The sequence below is a fragment of the Pristiophorus japonicus genome, chromosome 7 (assembly GCF_044704955.1).
Source record: "Pristiophorus japonicus isolate sPriJap1 chromosome 7, sPriJap1.hap1, whole genome shotgun sequence".
NCBI lineage: Eukaryota > Metazoa > Chordata > Chondrichthyes > Pristiophoridae > Pristiophorus > Pristiophorus japonicus.
Genome location: NC_091983.1, coordinates 220,023,594 through 220,045,512, shown reverse-complemented (window position 1 = coordinate 220,045,512; position 21,919 = coordinate 220,023,594). Strand labels below are relative to the sequence as shown.

General features: G+C 45.5%; 1 protein-coding gene across 1 annotated transcript in view; it reads right to left on the bottom strand.

Annotated features, from left to right (window-relative positions):
- Nucleotides 1-21,654, bottom strand: part of LOC139267464 (inactive tyrosine-protein kinase 7-like) — a 408,288-nt gene extending 386,634 nt beyond the window's left edge. Inside the window, exon 1 of the mRNA XM_070885824.1 lies at nt 21,332-21,654. Within this exon, the coding sequence (XP_070741925.1) occupies nt 21,332-21,419 (88 nt within the window). The 5' untranslated portion in view covers nt 21,420-21,654. The remainder of the gene's footprint in view (nt 1-21,331) is intronic.
- Between the last annotated feature and the right edge of the window lie 265 nt (nt 21,655-21,919).

Sequence of the window (21,919 nt, the reverse complement as noted above, 5' to 3'; positions counted from 1 at the left end):
ATACTGGCTCCTGGTTAAGCAAGGCAACAATTTTTAAATTTTCATCCTTGTTTTCAAGTCCTTACATGGCCTCACCCCTTCCCATCTCTGTAGCCTTCACCAGCCCTACATCTCTGCACTCCTCCAATTTTGGTGTATGGCGCAGACAAAAGATCATTGATCCGAACCGTTAACTGTATTTCTCTCCACAGAAGTTGCCTAACCTGCTGAGTATTTCCAGCATTTTCTGTTTTTATTTCAGATCTCCAGCATCCGCAGTATTTTGCTTTTGCTGCTGGTATACTGCACCTGGTACAAAGTTCAAGCAGTGCAAGTTGTTCTCTCAACTCCTGCTTCACTGCATTCAAATGCAGGTCACTGACAACTCCCAAGTTGTATTCAAACAACAGAAAAATGCTAGAAACACAAGTTAATGTGCAACTGCAGAGAAAACTCAGTCGATGTTATAGGTTCATGTCCTTCTTCAGATTTCAAGTCATACTGCTACATCAACAATGATGCCAATCTGAAACTACCACTCCAATTCAAAAAGTAGTATAGCTACAACCTTAAATAATTAAAACCAATTTGCTTATGCAGGATTTCAAAAAGACAAAATACCAGTGTAGTGTATAGCTAAAGAGTCAAGATAACCTCATGGCTCGTATGATTTAGACTTTGCTCTGGATGTAGTACAACTCTAGCTAGTGAGAAGTCATATTTTTAACATATTACTGTACATCCTAGGAACTTTACAAATTTACTTATCACTTTTCACTGACGAGAGAATGCTGAGCCCTACGTACTCTCATAACATTGATAGAGATATAACAAAACAAATTCCGCTAGCATCAACATTTGTCCAGCTACAATCCGTGCTAAGGGGATCAATACATTGCTTTACTTTAGTCAGAAATGCAGCTCTTCTGGAACACGCTATTTTTCAAGAAGAAAAAATCAAAATCTTCAGACCACAAACCCAGATCCACTTGCACTGAAGTCATCCACCATCAAACTGAAGGCCTATGTTAACAGTTTTAAATGTTCATTTTTCAATATAATACAAAATGATCTAGGCAACATGACTAAATTAAGACATTCGACAACTACATTTACCGATGTATACTTAAAATATCTGGATTCGTAAACTATGGGTCACTATTTTCACTGGGCGCAATAATCGAGTAACTTCCCTCAGAGATCCGACGGGTTGCAGAATGTAAACCATTACCAAAAATATTTTTATAATACAAACTGCCAAAATATGCAATGACAATAATAAATATGAGCATAAAAAAACACTGGATAGAGTGTTGCACTAAAGTTAAAGAATGATTACAGACATTTTAAAAAAGGTACGGAAAAACATGTTGGTCATGAGTGGCAGCTGAATACAACAGCAACACACTGGCTTAGATTCCTTCATGTACAACAAAAAACAGCACTTTACACAGCCTGAAGTGATACAGACAAGTACAAATTATAGTAATTAAAAATACACAAGAAAAATCAACATGACTGCTGGAAGCAGTTCAGTTTTGAAGAAACTAGTCCATCAGCCTTTGAATAGAAAAGCATCAACCCCAGGAACAGCAGCTGCCTTTACACCGCGCCCAGAAATGCAATCACCCCTCTTGCTCATTTGTACAAAAGTCTCCAGCCCCATTTTCATTTGTGTACAACCCATTCCACTGAGCACTTGACTCAAAACACATTCCACGAGTCCTCTTTGTACTTACTGCCGATTTAGAATACCCACCAGATATTCATGACATTTAAGTCAGCAAAAGAATTAACCTTAGAGGGGTCTGACACCAAACATGCATTTTTGTGCAATCCACCCTTGTATTTTTCACTTCCTGAAAAGTTGGTCAAAACATAAAATGAACACCATTTAAAAATTCAATATTGAAGTGTAAAAGTCTCTGCGACACACTTTGGCTCGATAGTTGATGCATCACATTAAACATGTGTGGTCTGTGCTGAGTTAGCCAATATCAGCTAAAATCTGCAATCTGATTCAATATGCTGAGGCAGGGTAACAGCAACTTTTATGAATAAAGCAACTAACAGATTATCTGGTCGTTATCACAGTGCTGTTTGTTGGACCTTGCTGCGTGCAAATTGGCTGCCGGGTTTCCTACATTACACCAGTGACTACATGTCAAAAGTACTGAATTGGCTGTAAAGCGCTTTGGGACATCCCAGGATCATAAATTAGTCTTTCTTTAACAGAGAAACATGCCAAAGTTCTTCACGTATGTGTAATCAAACAAAAATGGCCACCGAGTCAAGGAAACAGATATCAGGATGGGTGATCAAATGTTTGGTCAAAGAGGTGGGTTTTAGGGAATGGAGCAACTGCTGCCAATGACCGGAAGTAGTGCAGCAGCATACTGCACATTAATCTGGACGCTCCAATGACCCAAAGCTCTATGTTTCTGCTTTTCTTTTTAAAAAACGAGCCTTATTCGTTCCTGCCTTCTTCAGAGAGTCCGCTCCCTTCCCGGATTTTTTAAAAAACAGGCGCCCTCCCTTCCTGGATTTTTTTTTTAAAGAAACGACCCCGCTCTCATCCCGGAATTTAAAAAAAATAAAATAAGCCTGCTCCCTTCCCGGATTTCTTTTTTTTTCAAAAAATGCCCAAACAAGCAAATGTAACGCCCCTATTTAAAAAAAAGAGGCAGACAAAAAGCAGAAAACTATAGACCAGTTAGCCTAATATCTGTTGTTGGGAAAATGCTGGAGTCCATTATTAAGGAAGCAGTAGCACGACATTTAGAAAAGCATAATTCAATCAAGCAGAGTCATCATGTCTTATGAAAGGGAAATTGTTTAATAAATTTGCTGGAGTTCTTTGAGGATGTAACGAGCAGGGTGGATAAGGGGGCAACCAGTGGATGTGGTGTATTTGGATTTCCAGAAGGCATTTGAATAAGTGCCACACAAGAGGTTACTGCGCAAGATAAAATTTCACTGGGTTCAGGGCAATATATTAACATGGACAGAGGATTGGCTAACTAACAGAAAACAGAGAGAGAGTCGGGATAAATAGGTTATTTTCTGGTTGGCAAACAGTAACTAGTGCAGTGCCGCAGAAATCGGTGCTTAGTCCTCAATCCTCAACTATTTACAATCTATATTAATGACTTGGATGAAGGGATTGAGTGTAATGTAGCCAAGTTTGCTGATGATACAAAGTTTGGTGGAAAAGCAAATTGTGAGGAGAACACAAAAAAAATCTGCAAACGGAAATAGACCAGCTATGTGAGTGGGCAAAAATTTGGCAGATGGAGTATAATGTGGGAAAACGTGAGGTTATCCACTTAGGCAGAAATAATAGAAAAGCAAATTAGAATTTGAATGGAGAAAAATTCCAAAGTGCTGCAGTACAGACGGATCTGGGGGTCCTTGTGCATGAAACACAAAAAGTTAGTATGCAGGTACAGCAAGTAATCAGGAAGGCAAATGGAATGTTGGCCTTTATTGCAAGGGGGAATAGAGTATAAAAGCAGGGAAGTCCTGCGACAACTGTTCAGGGTATTGGTGAGGTCACACCTAGAGTACTGCGTACAGTTTTGGTCTCCGTATTTAAGGAAGGATATACTTGCATTGTAGGCTGTTCAGAGAAGGTTCACTAGGGTGATTCCGGAGGGGAGGGGGCTGAACTTAAGATAGGTTGAGCCTATACACATTGCAGTTCAGAAGAATGAGAGATGGAAACATAGAAAATAGGAGAAGGCCATTCGGCCCTTCGAGCCTGCACCGCCATTCAATGAGTTCATGGCTGAACATGCAACTTCAGTACCCCATTCCTCTTTCTCGCCATACCCCTTGATCCCCCTAGTAGTAAGGTCTACATCTAACTCCTTTTGAATATGATCTTATCGAAACATAAGATAATGAGGGGGCTCGACAAGATGGATGCAGAGAGAATATTTCCACTCATAGGGGAAACTAAAACTAGGGGGGCATAGTCTCAGAATAAGGGACCGCCCATTTAAAACAGAGATGAGGAGGAATTTCTTCTGAGGGTTGTAAATCTGTGGAATTCTCTGCCCCAGAGAGTCGTGGACGCTCGGTTCGGTCATTGAATATATTTAAGGCGGAGATAGACAGATTTTTGAGCGGTAAGGGGATAAAGGGTTTATGGGGAGCGGGCGGGGAAGTGGAGGAGAGTCCATGATCGGATCAGCCATGATCTTATTAAATGGCGGAGCAGGCTCGAGGGGCCAGATGGCCCACTCCTGCTCCTATTTCTTATTAACGAGCCTGCTCCCTTCCTGGCTTTTAAAAAAAATATATAAACGAGCCCACTCCCTTCCTGCCAAAACGAACCACCAAAAACACACACATTTCACGTGCGCAACTTCTTAAACTTTGTTGGCAGAAGTCGTATCCGTTAAATGGAGTATTTCTTCCGTCTGTGGTGGCTTGTGCATTCCCTCTCTTTGCCCCAGTAGTGGCAGCTGCACCTTCAGCTGTTCAGGCCCCACACTCTGCAGTTCTCTTCACCTAAACTCCTCTGCCTTAGTGCTTCCCATTCCTTCTTGGAGACCTTCCTTATTAGAGATTTTTTAGATCATGAATGAGACCTGTTGCTTGCAATTCCTGTGTCATGTGGGAACTTCAGAATGCTTCAGGTGTCTTGGGGGACCACGTGTATAGGGAGGGTCTCCAGCTGCTTGAGCTCGAGCTCAGGGTTTTCAAGCTTTACGTTGGATAGTATGCGGGAGGTCAGCTAGGATTGCGTTGGAATAGTCAAGATTATAGGTAACAAAGGCATGGATGAGGACTTCAACAGCGGATGAGCTAAGGCAAGGGTATCAACAGGCGACGTTACGGAGTGTTAATAGGCGGCTTTGGTTATGTTGCGAATACGTGGTTGAAAGCTCATTTCAGGGTCAATATGACACCAAAGTTGCAAACAGTCTGGTTCAACCTCAGACAGAAGTTGGGGAGAGGGATAGAGTCAGTGGCTAGGGAACGGAGTCTGTGGCAGGGACTGAAAACAATGGCTTTGGTCTTCTCAATATTCAATTGGAGAAAATGTCTGCTCATCCAGAAGGGACAAGCAATCTGACAATTTAGAGATCGTGGAGGGGTCAAGAGGAGTGGTATTGAGGTAGAGCTGGGTGTCATCTAGTAGATGTGGAAACTGAGGCTATGTTTTGAATGATGTCGACAAGGGACAACATGTAGATGAGAAATAGGAGGGGGCCAAGTGCAGTCCCACCCATCTGGACGACGGTGGAGAGGCGTTGGGGAAGGATAGAGCAATCAACCATGTCAAAGGCTGCAGACAAGTCAAGAAAGACGAGGAAGGATTGTTTGCCTTTGTCACAGACACAAAGGATGTCATTTGTAACTTTGATGAGAACGGGATTGGGTCTGTGATGGATCCGTTGGTCAGGATCACGGCTTGCATGTCGTCGTGGAGCAGGCAGAGGATGGCGCCGAACTTTTGGGGGCAGCTGAAATGGAGGACGCCGCTCCATAGTCCCTCGCGATTGACAGCGTCAAAGGCCTTAGACACAATCCACATCCGGACCGGGGTCAAGCAGTGCTGCGTCATCCTCACTGCAATGCCCCACCTCACACTCAACAAGCTCCCAAATGGAGTGGAACTAAACTATAGAACCAGTGGGAACCTGTTCAACCTTCATCATCTCCAGGCCAGATCCAAGACTGTCCCAACCTCTGACATTGAACTATAGTAACGGACGACGCTTGCGTCTGCGCACATTCAGAGACTGAACTCCAAGTCATAGTCAACATCTTCACTGAGGCATATGAAAGCATGGGCCTTACACTAAACATCTGTAAGACAAAGGTCCTCCATCAACCTGATCCCGCCATACAGCACTGTCCCCCCCACCCCCCCGCCCCAGTCATCAAGATCCACAGCGCAGCCCTGGACAACGTGGACCACTTTCCATACCTCGGGAGCCTATCATCAGCAAGGGCAGACATCGATGACGAGGTTCAACACCACCTCCAGTACACCAGCGCAGCCTTCAGCCGCCTGAGGAAAAGCGTGTCCGAAGATCAGGCCCTCAGATCTTCCACCAAGCTCATGGTCGACAGGGCTGTAATGATACCCGCCCTCCTGTATGGCTCAGAGACATGGACCATATACAGTAGACACCTCAAATCGCTAGAGAAATACCACAAACGATGTCTCTGCAAGATCCTGCAAATCCCCTGGGAGGACAGGTGCACCGTTAGCATCCTCGATCGGGCAAACATCCCCAGCATTGAAGCACTGACCAGACTCGACCAGCTCCGTTGGGCAAGCCACACTGTTCGCATGCCTGACACAAGACTCCCAAATCAAGCACTCTACTCTGAACTCCTACACAGCAAGCGAGCCCCAGGTGGGCAGAAGAAACATTTCAAGGACACCCTCAAAGCCTCCTTGATAAAATGCAACATCTCCACCAACACCTGGGAGTCCCTGGCCAAAGACCGCCCTAAGTGGAGGAAGAGCATCCAGGAGGGCGCTGAGCACAGAGTCTCATCACCAAGAGCATGCAGAAAACAAGCGCAGGCAGCAAACCAGTCCCACCCACCCTTTCCTTCAACGGCATCTGTCCCACCTGTGACGGAGACTGTAATTCCCATATTGGACTGTTCAGTCACCTAAGGACTCATTTTCAGAGTGGAAGCAAGCCTTCCTCGATTTTGAGGGACTGCCTATCATGAACTGTTATGATATTGTGGCAGGCACGGATACCGGATTGGAGGGATCCAAACATGGAATTGCCGGAAAGATGGGCAAGTATTTGGGAGGCGGCAACAACACATTCAAGCACTTTGGAGGGGAAAGGTAGGTTGGAGATGGAACGGTCGTTTGCAAGGATGGAGGGGTCAAGGATTGTTTTTTTTTTTAAGGAGAGGGATGATGGCGGTAGGTTCGAGGGAGAGGGGACAGTATCCGAAGAGAGCGAACCGTTAACAATATCAGCTACCATGGGAGCCAGAAAAGGAAGTTGGGCGGTTAGCAGTTTGGTGGGAATAATGTCAAGGGCGCAGGAAGTAGGTCTCGTGGCCAGGATGAGCTCGGAATGGTCACATGGAGATTGCGGAGAAGCTGGAGAAAGACGCATGTTCAGGGCTCGGTCAGGGGGGATCCTTCGAGGAAGTTTGTTTGAGTGGCTAGGAGAAGGAAGAAGGAAAAGGAAGGCGGCCGAACAGATGGTCTCAATCTTAGAGACAAAGAAGTCCATGAGCTCCTCACACTTATTGTCGGAACGCGAGGATGGAGATTGGGGAGAGGGGTTTAAAAGGACGGCTAGCAGTGGAGAATAGAAGCCGGGGTTTATCTTCACATTCCAGAATAGTGAGCTATTTTGGCAGATGAGAGCAAGAGCAGATAGTGCTTTATGTGGTCCAGCCATATCTTGCGGTGAATGGCTAAACCAGTTGTCCGCAACATCCGTTCAAGTCTACATTCCTTGGATGAAGGGAGTGAAGATCAGGGCTGTACCAGGGGAACGGCCAGGGTGAAAGAGAGCAATTGTTTTAACGGGGACTAGGGTATCAAAGGTGGTGGTGAGGGTGTGATTGAGAAATCGGTAGCTGCAGAAATGTCATGGTGAATGGAGGGCCAAAGGCTGGACAGTTGGAAGTTCATAAGTGCAGTTATAAGAGTTGGAGAAAGTTTTTTCCAGGGGGCGGACGCGGTAGGAGGTCGGGCTGGAGGATGGAAGGGGGATGTGGGTGGAGAGCGATACGAGGAAGTGGTCAGAGATGGCCTTATCTGTGATTGATACGATGGGAGTAGTAAGGCCACGAGAGATGGCAAGGTTAAGGGGGCGGCCATGAATATGGGTTGGGGAGTTTACATCGTGGGAGAGATTAAGGGGGGATAGGAGACTAGTGAACTCAGAGGAGAGCATGATTAATTGAGATGGAGGTTGAATTCACCAAAGATGGGAAGTTGTTCAGTGCAAAGGCAGAGTGAGGAAAGTAGTGAAGAAATATCGGTAATTACATTTTTATGGGACTTGGGTGGGCGGTAGAAAACAAGAATTTTAAATGAGAGGGGAATGGAATAAGGAGAGATACGCAAAAGAGGAAAAAGTGCCAGAAGACTAGGGGGACAAACCAAGGTGTGATTTGCTGAGGAGAACCACACCGCCACCATGGCGGTCTGAGCATGGCAAGTGATGGAAGATGTAGCCAGGCGGGAAGGCTTCAGTTAAGGGCAAGGTGCCATCGCCCCTCAACCAAGTTTCCGTCAGGGCCATGTTGTAGATGCCATCATCCATGTTAAACTCATGGATGGGAAAAGCCTTGTCAGAGTGTCGGTGATGGCTGCCCCACTGGCTGTGTCCACAGGGTCAGCGCTTGCACGGGGAGGTGGGGGAGAGATTGGAAAGATTAGCCGCCAGTGACCGCGCTGGGCGGGAAGGTCAGCCAGAGAGTAGGATGGAACAGAGGCGGCGAGGAGTGCCTTGATGGGCCCTTCGTAGGATACCAAAAGAGGCACAGTGTGAAGCTGTCGGCTTATCTCGGAGGGAGTCAAGCCTGGGACAGCAGGAGAATAGGAAGGTCAAAGATTAATGAAGGATTGGGGTAGAGATTTGGGAGGGCTGAGCATCCAAGATAGGAGAGATGAAAGAAGGCATAACGACAAGGGAGAACGGTCAGGGAAGGATAGAGAGAAAAAGAGTGGGGGGGGAAGTGGAAAAGTATTGAATGGGTCAGGTCCGGAGTGGCAACCAAAGTGCGCACTTGAATGAACAGGGGAAAAGCTCAGGCTATTTACACTTCCTGCATAATCTCTGCCCCGCTCGGAGTCTTGTAATCATCTGGGAAAGGCACAAAACAAGAGAAAAACAACAAGTTTCGAATGGATTAAAAAGTTGCTACACCCAGTACAATGGGCCCAAGTTTCCACACATCGCCGAGAACAGCGCAGTCCCGACCTGGACGCCCGTTTTCCGCGCCACAAAGTGCGCCTAAAAAAATCCTCCGTATTCTCCACCTCCCTGCAGGTCCTCTGGCCCTCGGCGCAGCGCAGCACGAGCTGTAGGGGGGCGGAGCCAGGTCCCTGCGCTGAAAACAGTGCCGGGACCTCTGCACATGCACGCTACAGTGGGCACGCAAGTGCAGTAGCTCCAGGCACCGAACTGTGGGGGAGGGGCCCGAAGCACACAGCCCCTAGCCCTGGCCGAATGGCCTCACTGGGGCTGCGTGAATAAGGCTCCTCCCACGGCCAGCTCCTGCTCTCCCCCCCCCCCCCCCCCACCGACCAGACCCCCGCTCCCCGCACCCCCCTGCCTCCGGACCAGACCCGACACCCGCTCCCCCCCTGCCTCCGGACCAGACCAGACCCGACACCCGCTTCTCCCCCCCGCCCCCCACCTGCCGCCGGACCAGACCCGACACCCGCTCCCCGCCCCCCCAACTGGACCCGACCCAACCTGCGCTCCTGTTGCCGCTCCCCACCTGGACCCGACCCGCGCTCCTGTTCACGCTCCCCGCCTGGACCCGACCCGAGCTCCTGTTCCCGCTCCGCCCCCCCCCGACCCCCGACTGGACCCGAGCTCCTGTTCCCGCTCCGCCCGCCCCCGACTGGACCCGACCCGCGCTCCTGTTCCCGCTCCGCCCCCCCCCACCCCCGACTGGACCCGACCCGCGCTCCTGTTCCCGCTCACCCGACTGGACCCGACCCGCGCTCCTGTTCCCGATTCCCGCCCCCCCCGACTGGACCCGACCCGAGCTCCTGTTTCCCCCCCCCACCCCCCGGACCCGGCCCGAGCTCCTGTTCCCGCTGCAACCCCCACCCCCCGACTGGACCCGACACGCGCTCCTGTTCCCGCTCCGACCCGAACCGAACCTCCCCGACCCGACCCAACGCCACCTACCTGTAAATCTGGTGCTGGGACAGGCCCTGCCCGAAGTCTCGGGCCGGCCCGTTCAGCCTCCGGTCCCGAAAGGCCTGCCTGAAGCACTTTCACACAGGTAGGAAGATGGTTTATTTAATCTTTTCTTTGCTTATAAATGTTTATTCAGGTTGGATTTATTTGTATAATATTTGTAGAAGTATAAATAAGGATTTATTATAGAATTTAATGACTCCCCTTCCCCCTTCCCCCCCCCCCCCGCCCCCAATCTGGACGCCTAATTTGTAACCTGCGCCTGATTTTTTAATGTGTAGAACAGGTTTTTTCAGTTCTACAAAAATCTTCACTTGCTCCATTCTACTTTAGTTTGGAGTACGTTTTAGAAACATAGAAAATAGGTGCAGGAGTAGGTCATTCTGCCCTTCTAGCCTGCACCGCCATTCAATGAGTTCATGGCTGAACATGCAACTTCAGTACCCCATTCCTGCTTTCTCACCATACCCCTTGATCCCCCTGGTAGTAAGGACTTCATCGAACTCCTTTTTGAATATATTTAGTGAATTGGCCTCAACAACTTTGTGGTAGAGAATGCCACAGGTTCACCAATCTCTGGGTGAAGAAATTCCTCCTCATCTCGGTCCTAAATGGCTTACCCCTTATCCTTAGACTGTGTCGCCTGGTTCTGGACTTCCCCAACATTGGGAACATTCTTCCTGCATCTAACCTGTCGAAACCCATCAGAATTTTAAACGTTTCTATGAGGTCCCCTCTCATTCTTCTGAACTCCAGTGAATACAAGCCCAGTTGATCCAGTCTTTCTTGATAGGTCAGTCCCACCATCCCAGGAATCAGTCTGGTGAACCTTTGCTGCACTCCCTCAATAGCAAGAATGTCCTTCCTCAGGTTAGGAGACCAAAACTGCACACAATACTCCAGGTGTGGCCTCACCAAGGCCCTGTACAACTGTAGCAACACCTCCCTGCCCCTGTACTCAAATCCCCTCGCTATGAAGGCCAACATGCCATTTGCTTTCTTAACCGCCTGCTGTACCTGCATGCCAACCTTCAATGACTGATGTACCATGACACCCAGGTCTCGTTGCACCTCCCCTTTTCCTAATCTGTCACCATTCAGATAATAGTCTGTCTCTCTGTTTTTACCACCAAAGTGGATAACCTCACATTTATCCACATTATACTTCATCTGCCATGCATTTGCCCACTCACCTAACCTATCCAAGTCGCTCTGCAGCCTCATAGCATCCTCCTCGCAGCTCACACTGCCACCCAACTTAGTGTCATCCGCAAATTTGGAGATACTACATTTAATCTCCTCGTCTAAATCATTAATGTACAGTGTAAACAGCTGGCCCCAACACAGAACCTTGCGGTACCCCACTAGTCACTGCCTGCCATTCTGAAAAGTCCCCATTTACTCCTACTCTTTGCTTCCTGTCTGACAACCAGTTCTCAATCCACGTCAGCACACTACCCCCAATCCCATGTGCTTTAACTTTGCACATTAATCTCTTGTGTGGGACCTTGTCGAAAGCCTTCTGAAAGTCCAAATATACCACATCAACTGGTTCTCCCTTGTCCACTCTACTGGAAACATCCTCAAAAAATTCCAGAAGATTTGTCAAGCATGATTTCCCTTTCACAAATCCATGCTGACTTGGACCTATCATATCACCTCTTTCCAAATGCACTGCTATGACATCCTTAATAATTGATTCCATCATTTTACCCACTACCGATGTCAGGCTGACCGGTCTATAATTCCCTGTTATCTCTCTCCCTCCTTTTTTAAACTGTGGAAGCTTTCAAATCAAGCGTCAGTGGCCGGACACGCCCCCTTTTGAAGAAAAAATTCTGTTCCAAAGTAGAACTGTTCTACCTGACTAGGACTGCAGAAAAAAAAATGTGGAGAATTGCGATTTCTAAGATAGTCCGTTCTCCACCAGTTGCTCCTAAAAATCAGGCACAAATCATGTGGAAACTTGGGCCCAATGTGTGGTGAACGACATTGGTGAGCTACAAGCACAATTAGCTGTGTATGAACAACAGCAATAACGGAAATGTGGCTTAAAAATGGTGAGGACTCGGTGCTTAATATTCACGGAGACATAGTGTTCAAAAAAGATAGGGAAGGAAAAAAGGGAGGTGGCGTGGCAGTACTGATTAGGGAAGACATTGTAGCATTGGAATGAGAGGATGTCCTTGAGGTGGCAAGGACAGAATCCATTTGATTCGAGTTGATGAGCAAAAAGAGCACGATCACACTATTGGTGGTATTCTATAGGCTTCCAAATAGAGAGATATAGGGGAGCAAATCTGCAGGGAAATCACAGATGTGCAAGAACTATAGAGTGGTGATATCAGGGAACTTTAATTACCCAAATATCGATTGGGATAATGATAGAGTAAAGGGAAAGGCAGAATTTCTGAAATGTGTTCAGGAGAACTTCCTTGATCTGTATGTTCTCGGCCCAACTAGAAAGGAGGCATTGCTGGATCTGGTGATTGAGATGGGCCAATTGGACCAAGTGTCTGTGAGAGAACACTTGAGTAAGAGTGATCATCGTATCATAAGATTTAGATTAGTAATGGAGAAGAGCAAGGAACAATCTAAAGTGGAACTTCTAAATTGGAAGAGGACTAACTTCAATGGAATGAGAGGGGATCGAGCCAGTATAAAATGGAATCAAATATTGACAGGAAAAACTGTAACGGAACAATTGGTGATCTTTAAGGAGATGTTTCAGGTACAGGCTAGGTACATTCCAACAAGAGGGAAAGGTAAAGGAACCAAAGCCAGGGCACCGTGGATGATGAGGGAGATAGGGAATATGATGAAACAAAAAAAAGAGGGTGTATGATGCATGTCAGGTGAATTCTTCAAGCGAGAACCAGGCCAATACAGTAAGTTGAGATTGGGGGGGTGGGGGGGTGAAGAGGAAAATAAGACCGGCAAAGAGAATATATGAGAATAGAATGCCGGTTAACATAAAAGGGAACCCAAACATTTTCTACCGACATGTAAATAGCAAGCAGGTAGTAAGAGGCGGAGTGGGGCCCCTTCGGGGCAAAGGTGGTGATATATGCTTAGAGGCGCAGGGCAAGGCTAGAATACTTAATGAGTACTTTGTATCGGTGTTTACTAAGGAAGAAGTTGCTGACAAAATATCGGTAGAAGCGAAGATGGTAGAGGTAATGGATGGGGTGAAGACTGATAGGCAGGATGTACTGAAAAGGCTGGCTATGCTTAGAGTGGATAAGTCGCCTGGTCCGGATGGCTTGCATCCCAGGTTGCTAAGGGAAGTGAGGGTGGAGATAGTAGAAGGATTGCCATAATCTTCCAATCTTCGCTAGATGCGGGGGAGATGCCAGAGGATTGGAAAGTGGCAAATGTGACACCCTTGTTCAAGTAAGGGTGCAAGGACAATCCTAATCAGTTTATCAGTGATGGTTTTAGAAACATTAATCAGGGAAAAGATTAACAGCCATTTGGAGAGGTTTAAGTTAATTAAGAGCCAGCACATATTTGTAAAAGGCAGATTGTGTTTGACTAATCTAATTGAATTTTTTGGTGAAGTAACAGAGAACGTTGTTGATGAAGGGAATGCAGTGGATGTTGTCTATATGGATTTTCGGAAGGCATTTGACAAAATACCACATAAAAAGCTGGTTAACAAAATTGAGGCTTCTGGAATCGGAGGGTCAGTGTCAGCTTGGATAAGAATTTGGCTTAACATCGTGGTGAATGGTTGTTTTTACAGACTGCAGGATGGTGGAGAGTGGTGTTCCTCAGGGGTCAGTGCTAGGACCACTATTTTATCAAAAAAAGCGAGTGGTAATGACCTGGAACTCGCTGCCTACGAGGGTGGTGGAAGCGGAGACGATCCATGATTTCAAAAGGAAATTGGATAGGCACTTGAGGGAAATAAACTTGCAGACTACGAGGATAGAGCAGGGAATGAGATCGGCTGGATGGGTCTAAAGAGCCGGTATGACTCGATGGGCCAAATGGCCACCTTCTGTGCTGTAATGACGATGAAAGGATGCGATGCACAAGGCACCACAGTCGGAGGAAAACAGAAACATTTTGGACAACAGAAATACTGCATTTAATATACCGTGACTCAGTGTCCATTTTTGTGATTACACATCTATGAAGAAACATGGCACGTTTTGCGACGTTAAAGAAAAACACATTTATATCATGGCTTTCGTGATCTCAGGATATTACAAAGGGCTTTACAGCCAATTAAGTACTTTTAAAATATAGTAATGTAGGAAATGCAGCAGCTAAATTTGCACACAGCAAGGTCGCACAAACAAATAATCTGTTTTCGTGATGTTGGTTGAGATATAAATATTGGTCAGAACAGGGGCAAGTATTCTCCTGATAATCTTCAAAATATTTCCATGGGATCTTTTACATCCACCTGAGGTGGCAGATGGGACCTCAGTTTATTGTCTAATCCAAAAGACTGTATGCCCCCAGCCTGGGTTGTGTACTCTAAGTCTCTGGAATGGGACTTGAACCCACCAATCTTCTGACTCAAAGACAAGAGCGTTACCACTGACACAGCTAACAACATTCTTGCTCCTGATTGCTATCATGTGACTATTAGATGAGAATGGGCCGAGGGAATCTGGATTTTTTTTTTTAACCAGTCTCCCTGTTGACTAAGACAGTAACATTTGTCAACGAACTCACAGTGGTTAATTGGACAAGGTTCCATAATAGTTACCACCTTCAGAACTGTGTCCTGGTATAAGTTACCACACTCAGGAAAGGGCATGCGCAGATAAAAACTCTCTTGCGCATCATTGGGCAGTGCAGCAAAGCACATTGGGAAAGCGGATTCAAAAACATGAAAAATGAGGCATGATGTCACAGGATTAGGGGGACAGATAGCATCCTTTGTCAGCAAGATCGAGAGTCTCACATGGTATGTTGCCTGCCTGATGCCAGGGTGAAGAGCTAAATTAAAGAACAGGACCTCAAGGATTATAATCTCTGTATTACCACCTGAGCCATGTGCAAATTGGCGTAGTATGATTAGGGAATTGAACACGTGGCTAAAAGAGTGGTGCGGGAAAAAGGGGTTCGGGCACCAGTATTGGGGCAGGAAGGAATTGTACCGTTGGGACAGACTTCACTTGAACCGGTCTGGGACCAGGATCCTGGCAGAAAGGAGAGATAGGGCGATCACAAAGTCTTCAATCTAGTAAATTGTAGAAATTGTAGTTCAAAATCGAGAGTCGACTAACAGTCAGAAATGTTGGCACTACATGTAAAGGGAAAACTAAAAGATAACTAAAAGATGTAAAGTGATTAAACAAGGAGAGAGAAATAAGAAATGAGTGAGTAATGAGAGCTGAAGGACAGGCTAGGGTGTGTGGCCTAAATAAGCAGAGGTTGCCATTACTGAGGCATGGCTGCAAGACAGTCAGGACTCGGAACTAAATATACCAGGTTATAAGGTCTACAGGAAAGGGAAGTTGGCAGGGGGAGAGTGGCCTTAGTGAATAAGGATGAAATTACTTCAAATGACGAGAGGTTATAACAAGAGGTAAGCAGCCAGTGGAGACCTTACAGGTTGAATTAAGAAATAGGAAAGGATTCAAGACTGTAGTGGGAGTTGTGTGTAGACCCCCTGGCAGCAACTGTCTAATGCTAGATTGTATAAATGCAGAGATTTGACAATCGTGTAGCAGCGGTAGAGTGGTTTTAATGGGGGATATTAACTTTCATATAGATTGGGATAAGCAGACTAGCATCTGTCAGAAAGGTAGTGAACTTCGAGTGGACCTCACTACCACTTCTCTCGACCCCTCCACGGTCTCTAAATTGTCGACTGCTTGTCCAACATCCAGATCAGGATGAGCAGAAACTTTCTCCAATTGAATATTGAGAAGACTAAAGCTACTGTTTTCAGTTCCCACCACAAACTCCGTTGCCTAGCCATTGACCATTCCCTCTCCCTAACTTCTGTCTGAGACTGAACCAGACTGTTCGCAACCTTAGTGTCACATTTGATCCTGAAATGAGCTTTCGACCACATATCCGCAGCATAACTAAGACCACCTATTTCCATCTCCATAACATCACCCATCTCCGCCCTTGCCTTAGCTCATCCGCTGTTGAAGCCCTCATCCATGCCTTGGTTACCTCGAGAATTGACTATTCCAACACACTCCTGGCTGGCCTCCCACATTCTACCCTACATAAACTAGATGCGATCCAAAACTCAGCTGCCCGTGTCCTAACTCGCACCAAGTCCCGCGCACCCATCACCCCTGTGCTCGCTGACCTGCATTGGCTGTCGGTTAAGCAACGCCTTGATTTCAAAATTCTCGTCCTTAATTTCAAATCCCTCCATGGCCTTGTCCCGCCCCATCTCTAATTTCCTCCAGCCCCACAACAATCTCTCCTCCCCACCACCCCCCCCACCCCCCAAATGTCTGCAATCCTCTAATTCTGCCCCCTGATTATAATTGCTCAACAATTGGTGGCCATGCCTTCTGTTGCCTCGGCCCCAAGCTCAAACTCCCTGCCTAAACTTGAGTCTCTTTCCTCCTTCAAAACGCTCCTTAAAATATACCTCTTTGACCAAGCTTCTGGTCACCTTCGCTAATTTCAATTTATGCAACTCGGTGTCAAATTTTTTAAATCTCATATTCCTGTGAAGTGCCTTGGGGCGGTTTACTAAGTTAAAGGTGCTGTACAAATACAAGCTTTTGTTGCCCAAGGTAGTTTTCTACAACATGTCCTAGAGGCAACATGGGTGCATGCCACATTAGATTTAGTAATGAGCAAAGAGCCAGATTTAGTTAACACCGAACTGTACGTGAACATTTATCAAATAGCGATCGTGATCAAGTTCAACGTAGTATTTGAAAGGGAGAAACACGTAACAGCTACTAAGATTCTAGATTTGGGTAAGGCTGACTTCAACAGGATGAGACAGAGACTGAACATAGTAAACTCCCAAGTTAATGGGTAGAATGACAGAAGATCAGTGGGAGACATTCAAAAAAAATTTTAACGTGATTCAGAGCCAGTTTATACCCGAGGGGCAAGAGTCCTATTTGCCAAAAAAAGCCATGGACGACTTAAGAGGCAAGGGACAGCATAAAATTAAAAGAAAAACTGTACAAAAATGCAACAAAAAAAACAGATTCTGGCAAATGGGAAAGATAAAGAACAGCGAAGGTTCACAAAATAGATAAGATATACAAAAACTTGCAAGGGATTTCAAAATCATGACATCAAATTTTTTACAGCTATATTAGGAAAAAAAAGAGGGTAGTCAGAAACAATGTTGGCCCCTTAAAACTAAAGTGGTGATATTATCAATGATAATAAAGGAACATAAGAAATGCCGCACATGTTGAATAATTTCTTTGCGTCTGTATTTACAGTAGAGGAATGCTAGAAATCCCCAAAACACTAATATTGAACCAGGGACAAAGACTCAATAAAATTAATGCAGTAAAATAATGAAGAAAATAATAACACTAAAAAAAGTGACACAAATCTCCAGGACCAGATGGCTTCCATCCCAGGGTTTTAAAGAAAGTAGGCGAGCACATTGCCCCAACTATAATCTTCCAAAATTATCTCTATTCAGGAGCCGTTCCTTTAGATTGGAAACTTGCACATGTCACAGCTCTGAGGGGGAAACCAGGGAATATAGATCCATTAGCCTAACATCTGTTATCAGGAAATTGCTAGTCTATAAATAAGGATAGGGTGACTGAACAGCTCAAAATTTTCAGTTGATCAGAGAGAACCAGCATGGATTTATTTGTGAAGGTAGATCTGACAAATCTGATTAAATGTTTTGAAGAGATGACTAAAATAGTGGACAGGGGAATGTCTATCATGGTGGACAGGGGAATGTCTATCATGGCAGTCAGTTGTGGCTCAGTGGACAGCACACGCGCCTCAAGCCTGACACTCCAGTGCAGTGCTGAGGGAGTGCTGCACTGTCAGAGGGGCCGTCTTTCGGATGAGACGTTAAATTGAAGTCTGCTCTCTCAGGTGGACGTAAAAGATCCCATGACACCTTCGCAAAGAAGAGCAAGGGAGCTATAACCAGTGTCAGCAAAAACAGGAAGGCAGAATATTATCTGAATGGTGACAGATTAGGAAAAGGGGAGGTGTAACGAGACCTGGGTGTCATGGTACATCAGTCATTGAAAGCTGGCATGTAGGTACAGCAGGCGGTGAAGAAGGCAAACGGCATGTTGGCCTTCATAGCAAGAGGATTTGAGTATAGGAGCAGGGAGGTCTTGCTGCAGTTGTATAGGGCCTTGGTGAGGCCACACCTTGAATATTGTGTGCAGTTTTGGTCTCCTAATCTGAGGAAGGGCATTCTTGCTATTGAGGGAGTGTAGCGAAGGTTCACCAGACTGATTCCCGGGATGGCAGGACTGACATATGAAGAAAGACTGGATCGACCTGCCTTGATATTCACTGGAATTTAGAAGAATGAGAGGGGATCTCATAGAAACATGTAAAATTCTGACAGGATTGGACAGGTTAGATGCAGAAAGAATGTTCCCGATGTTGGGGAAGTCCAGAACCAGAGGTCACAGTCTAAGGATAAAGGGTAAGCCATTTAGGACCGAGATGAGGAGAAACTTCTTCACTCAGAATTGTGAACCTGTGGAATTCTCTACCACAAAGTTGTTGAGGCCAGTTCGTTAGATATATTCAAAAGGGAGTTAGATGTGGCCCTCACGGCTAAAGGGATCAAGGGATATGGAGAGAAAGCAGGAATGGGGTACTAAAGTTGCATGATCAGCCATGATCATATTGAATGGTGGTACCGGCTTGAATGGCCGAATGGCTTACTCCTTCACCTATTTTATGCTTCTATGTTTCAGCCAATATTTATCCTTCAATCAACATATCAAAAGAAAAGATTACCTGGTCATTATCACCATGCTATTTTTGGGAGCTTGCTTTATGCAAATAGGCTGTCACATTACCACAGTGACTACATTCCAAAACTTAATTGGCTGTAAAGCGCTTTGAGACATCTGGTGGTCATGTAAGGTGCGATATAAATGCAAGTCTTTCTTTCTTTATGGGTATTATTTATATGGACTTCCAGAAGGTATTCGATAAAGTCCCACATAAAAGACTGTGAACTAAGGTAGAAGCCACAGAATCGAGGGCAAATTATTGATCCAATTAGGAAATTGGCTGAGCGGCAGGAGACAGGCAGTTGAGATAATGGGGAGATACTCAAATTAGCAAAATGTGACTCGTGGTGTCCTGCAGGGGTCTATGTTGGGGCCTCAGCTATTCACTGTATTTATTAACGACTTAGATGATGGCATAGAAAGTGATAAATCCAAATTTGCCGATGACTTAAAGATAGGCGGCAGTGTAGATGAAAGCATAAAATTACAAAGAGTTATTGACAGAATAAGGGACTGGGCAAAACTGTGGCAAATTGATTTCAATGTGAGGCAAATGTGAGGGCAACCACTTTGGACTTAAAAAGAATAGAAAAGCAAACTTTCCAAATGCTGATAAGCTAAAAACAGTGGAGGTCCAAAGAGACTTGGGGTTCCAGGTATATAGAATCATAGAAATTTACAGCACAGAAGGCGGCCATTTCAACCCATTGTGTCCACACCGGCCAACAAAGAGCTACCAGCCTAATCCCATTTTCCAGCTCTTGGTCTATTTAACATTAATTTAAATTAAAGTTATTTATGCATTATTAAAAATATATATTTTTCCAATTTTTGAAAAAAGTTTTTTAAATTATGCTTTAAAATAAATTTAACAGTGGGCATGGTTTTTAAAAAATGTGTTTTTTTTTAATTTTATTTTTGCTTTTAAGTGTGTTTTAAAACTCTTAAGTCTGTAATCAGGTCTTTTATCAGGCACAATAGTTTTCAGGACATTTGCTGGGCAAGATATGGGTAAATATCACAGTCTTGCCCATGCAAATGTCCTGGCTGCTGAGATATGGAGGATCTGTTAAGCTCCAGCTTGACAGATCAGAAAAGCCGGCTTTCAGCGCATGCACTTTCCCGGGTCCGTACACACAATATGGACTTGAGAGGCAGTAATTTCTGTCCCATTGAGGGGAACAGATAGGGTAGATTAAGAGAAACTATATCTGCTGGTTGGGGATTCTAGGACTAAGGGGCATAATCTAAAAATTAGAGTCAGACTGTTCAGGAGTGAAATTAGTAAACACTTCTACGCACAAAGGGTGATAGAAGTTTGGAACTCTTCCACAAACGGCAATTGATGAGAGATCAAATGTTAATCTCCGATTTTAAAATTAATAGCTTTTTGTTAACTAAAGGTATTAAAGGATATGGGCCTAGGGCAGGTATATAGAGTTTGGTCACAGGTCAGCCATGATCTCATTCAATGGAGGTACAGGCTCCAGGGGCTCAATGGCCTACCCCCATTCCTATCCTTCTGGGCCATTTGAAACCTCACTTTTCTATTAAAGGATGATATAAATAGGTCCACCAGCTCTCTTTCATCTGGGTTTAATTGTGTGAAAAAGACTGCATTGGTTCGTTAGAGCTGAACCCCCAAAAGATGCTTCAGATCCGTCTAGAAAAATGAAATCTTCAAATAAATCGGCGTTGAAAGATGATAGATGTGCAAGCGTCCAACACTGGTGAGCGCAACTAGAAATCCAACTTTTCACAGGAGCGGTCATCACTCTGCCCTTGACCATTCGACTTCCCAAACCTTCAAGAAAATAATCCCAATCTAGTAGCTCCAAAATGAAAATTGCTGAGTACAGTATTTTCTTTCTTGGTTGTCACATACTCTGGATTGCACCCCACTGCAATTTGAATTGTTCTAGGATAGAGGACGCGGTTAGAATACATTGCAGGATGGAAAATTAAAACTTTCCAAACCTCCATCTGGTTGCAATTATTACAGGAATCACAAAGCGCAGATTTAACCAAGTTACAATCTGATTTTAAAATAGCTAGAATTTAATACCCTTGTATTTTGAGAGTTTTCGCCTTTCCCCAAACATCACACGAAATAAAATAACTAAACTGAAACAGATTCGCGAATTGTTGGTTTCTCCTTCCTCTTTCTGGGATTATGGCAGAGTTTCCCAAACACATTTGCAATTTTAATAGATTCATTTTAAACTTTTAAGTTGCACCAACGAGTTGCGGGCGGGGGCACTTGAGAAGTGAGAAAAACGTCGAACGCTTTTTTGCAACTGCTCACAAAACATATTTTTGTTTAAAAACACCGGCAAATTTGCCGTATGCATGCATGTGTTCTGGCATAAAACTCGGACTCCTCCGTCTCCCAACAGCCCAGGGGAGCAGAATCGTTGTATTATTTTTTTAACCCCACCCACCCCGACTCGCGCAATTACGAATCCCACCCAGGGGATTTAACTAATTTGCGGAGCGCCTTCTTCAGCCGGACGGGCGCCGGCTCTTATCCCTGCCCGAGCTCTCGTCACTCACCTTGCGCCAAGAGAATAGTTGCCCAGATAACCACCGCCGTCGTCCGCTTCGCCATCGAAACTGCACAAGCCAGCATCAAGAAATACATGGAGAAAAAACGAAGAAAGGTGGAGAAAGGCAACACCGGCTTCTCTTCGTTCGCTCGGGTTGCGAGTCGTTCGCGTTGTATTCAGTGGTTCGCTTTCCCCGGCGTCACCATCCTCCAGCAGCGCTCACGCTCCCAACCGACCCGAGCGCCGCGCGACGTTCACCAGGGCACCGCGAGCCAGCCAGCGACGGACGAAAAAAAAACCGCCACCACCGCGCGCCGAACCTGATCACAGGAAACAGTCCGAAAGAGTTTGATTGATCTGTGCCACGGCCAATCGCCGCCCGCACTTAGGGGCGGGATCAGTAGAACGTCCAATAGAAATGTCTTGGGGAAGGTGGGCTACTTCCGGCTGTGTGAAGTTCGGCTGCTCAGGCAATCAGTCCTACTTTGTTTATCTGAGGGAGCAAGGTGACTGCTGCTGAATTACTGTGAAAAGAAAGAGCGAACAACAAATATTACATTCATAATTAAGCTTGTAAACTATCCATTTTACGTGT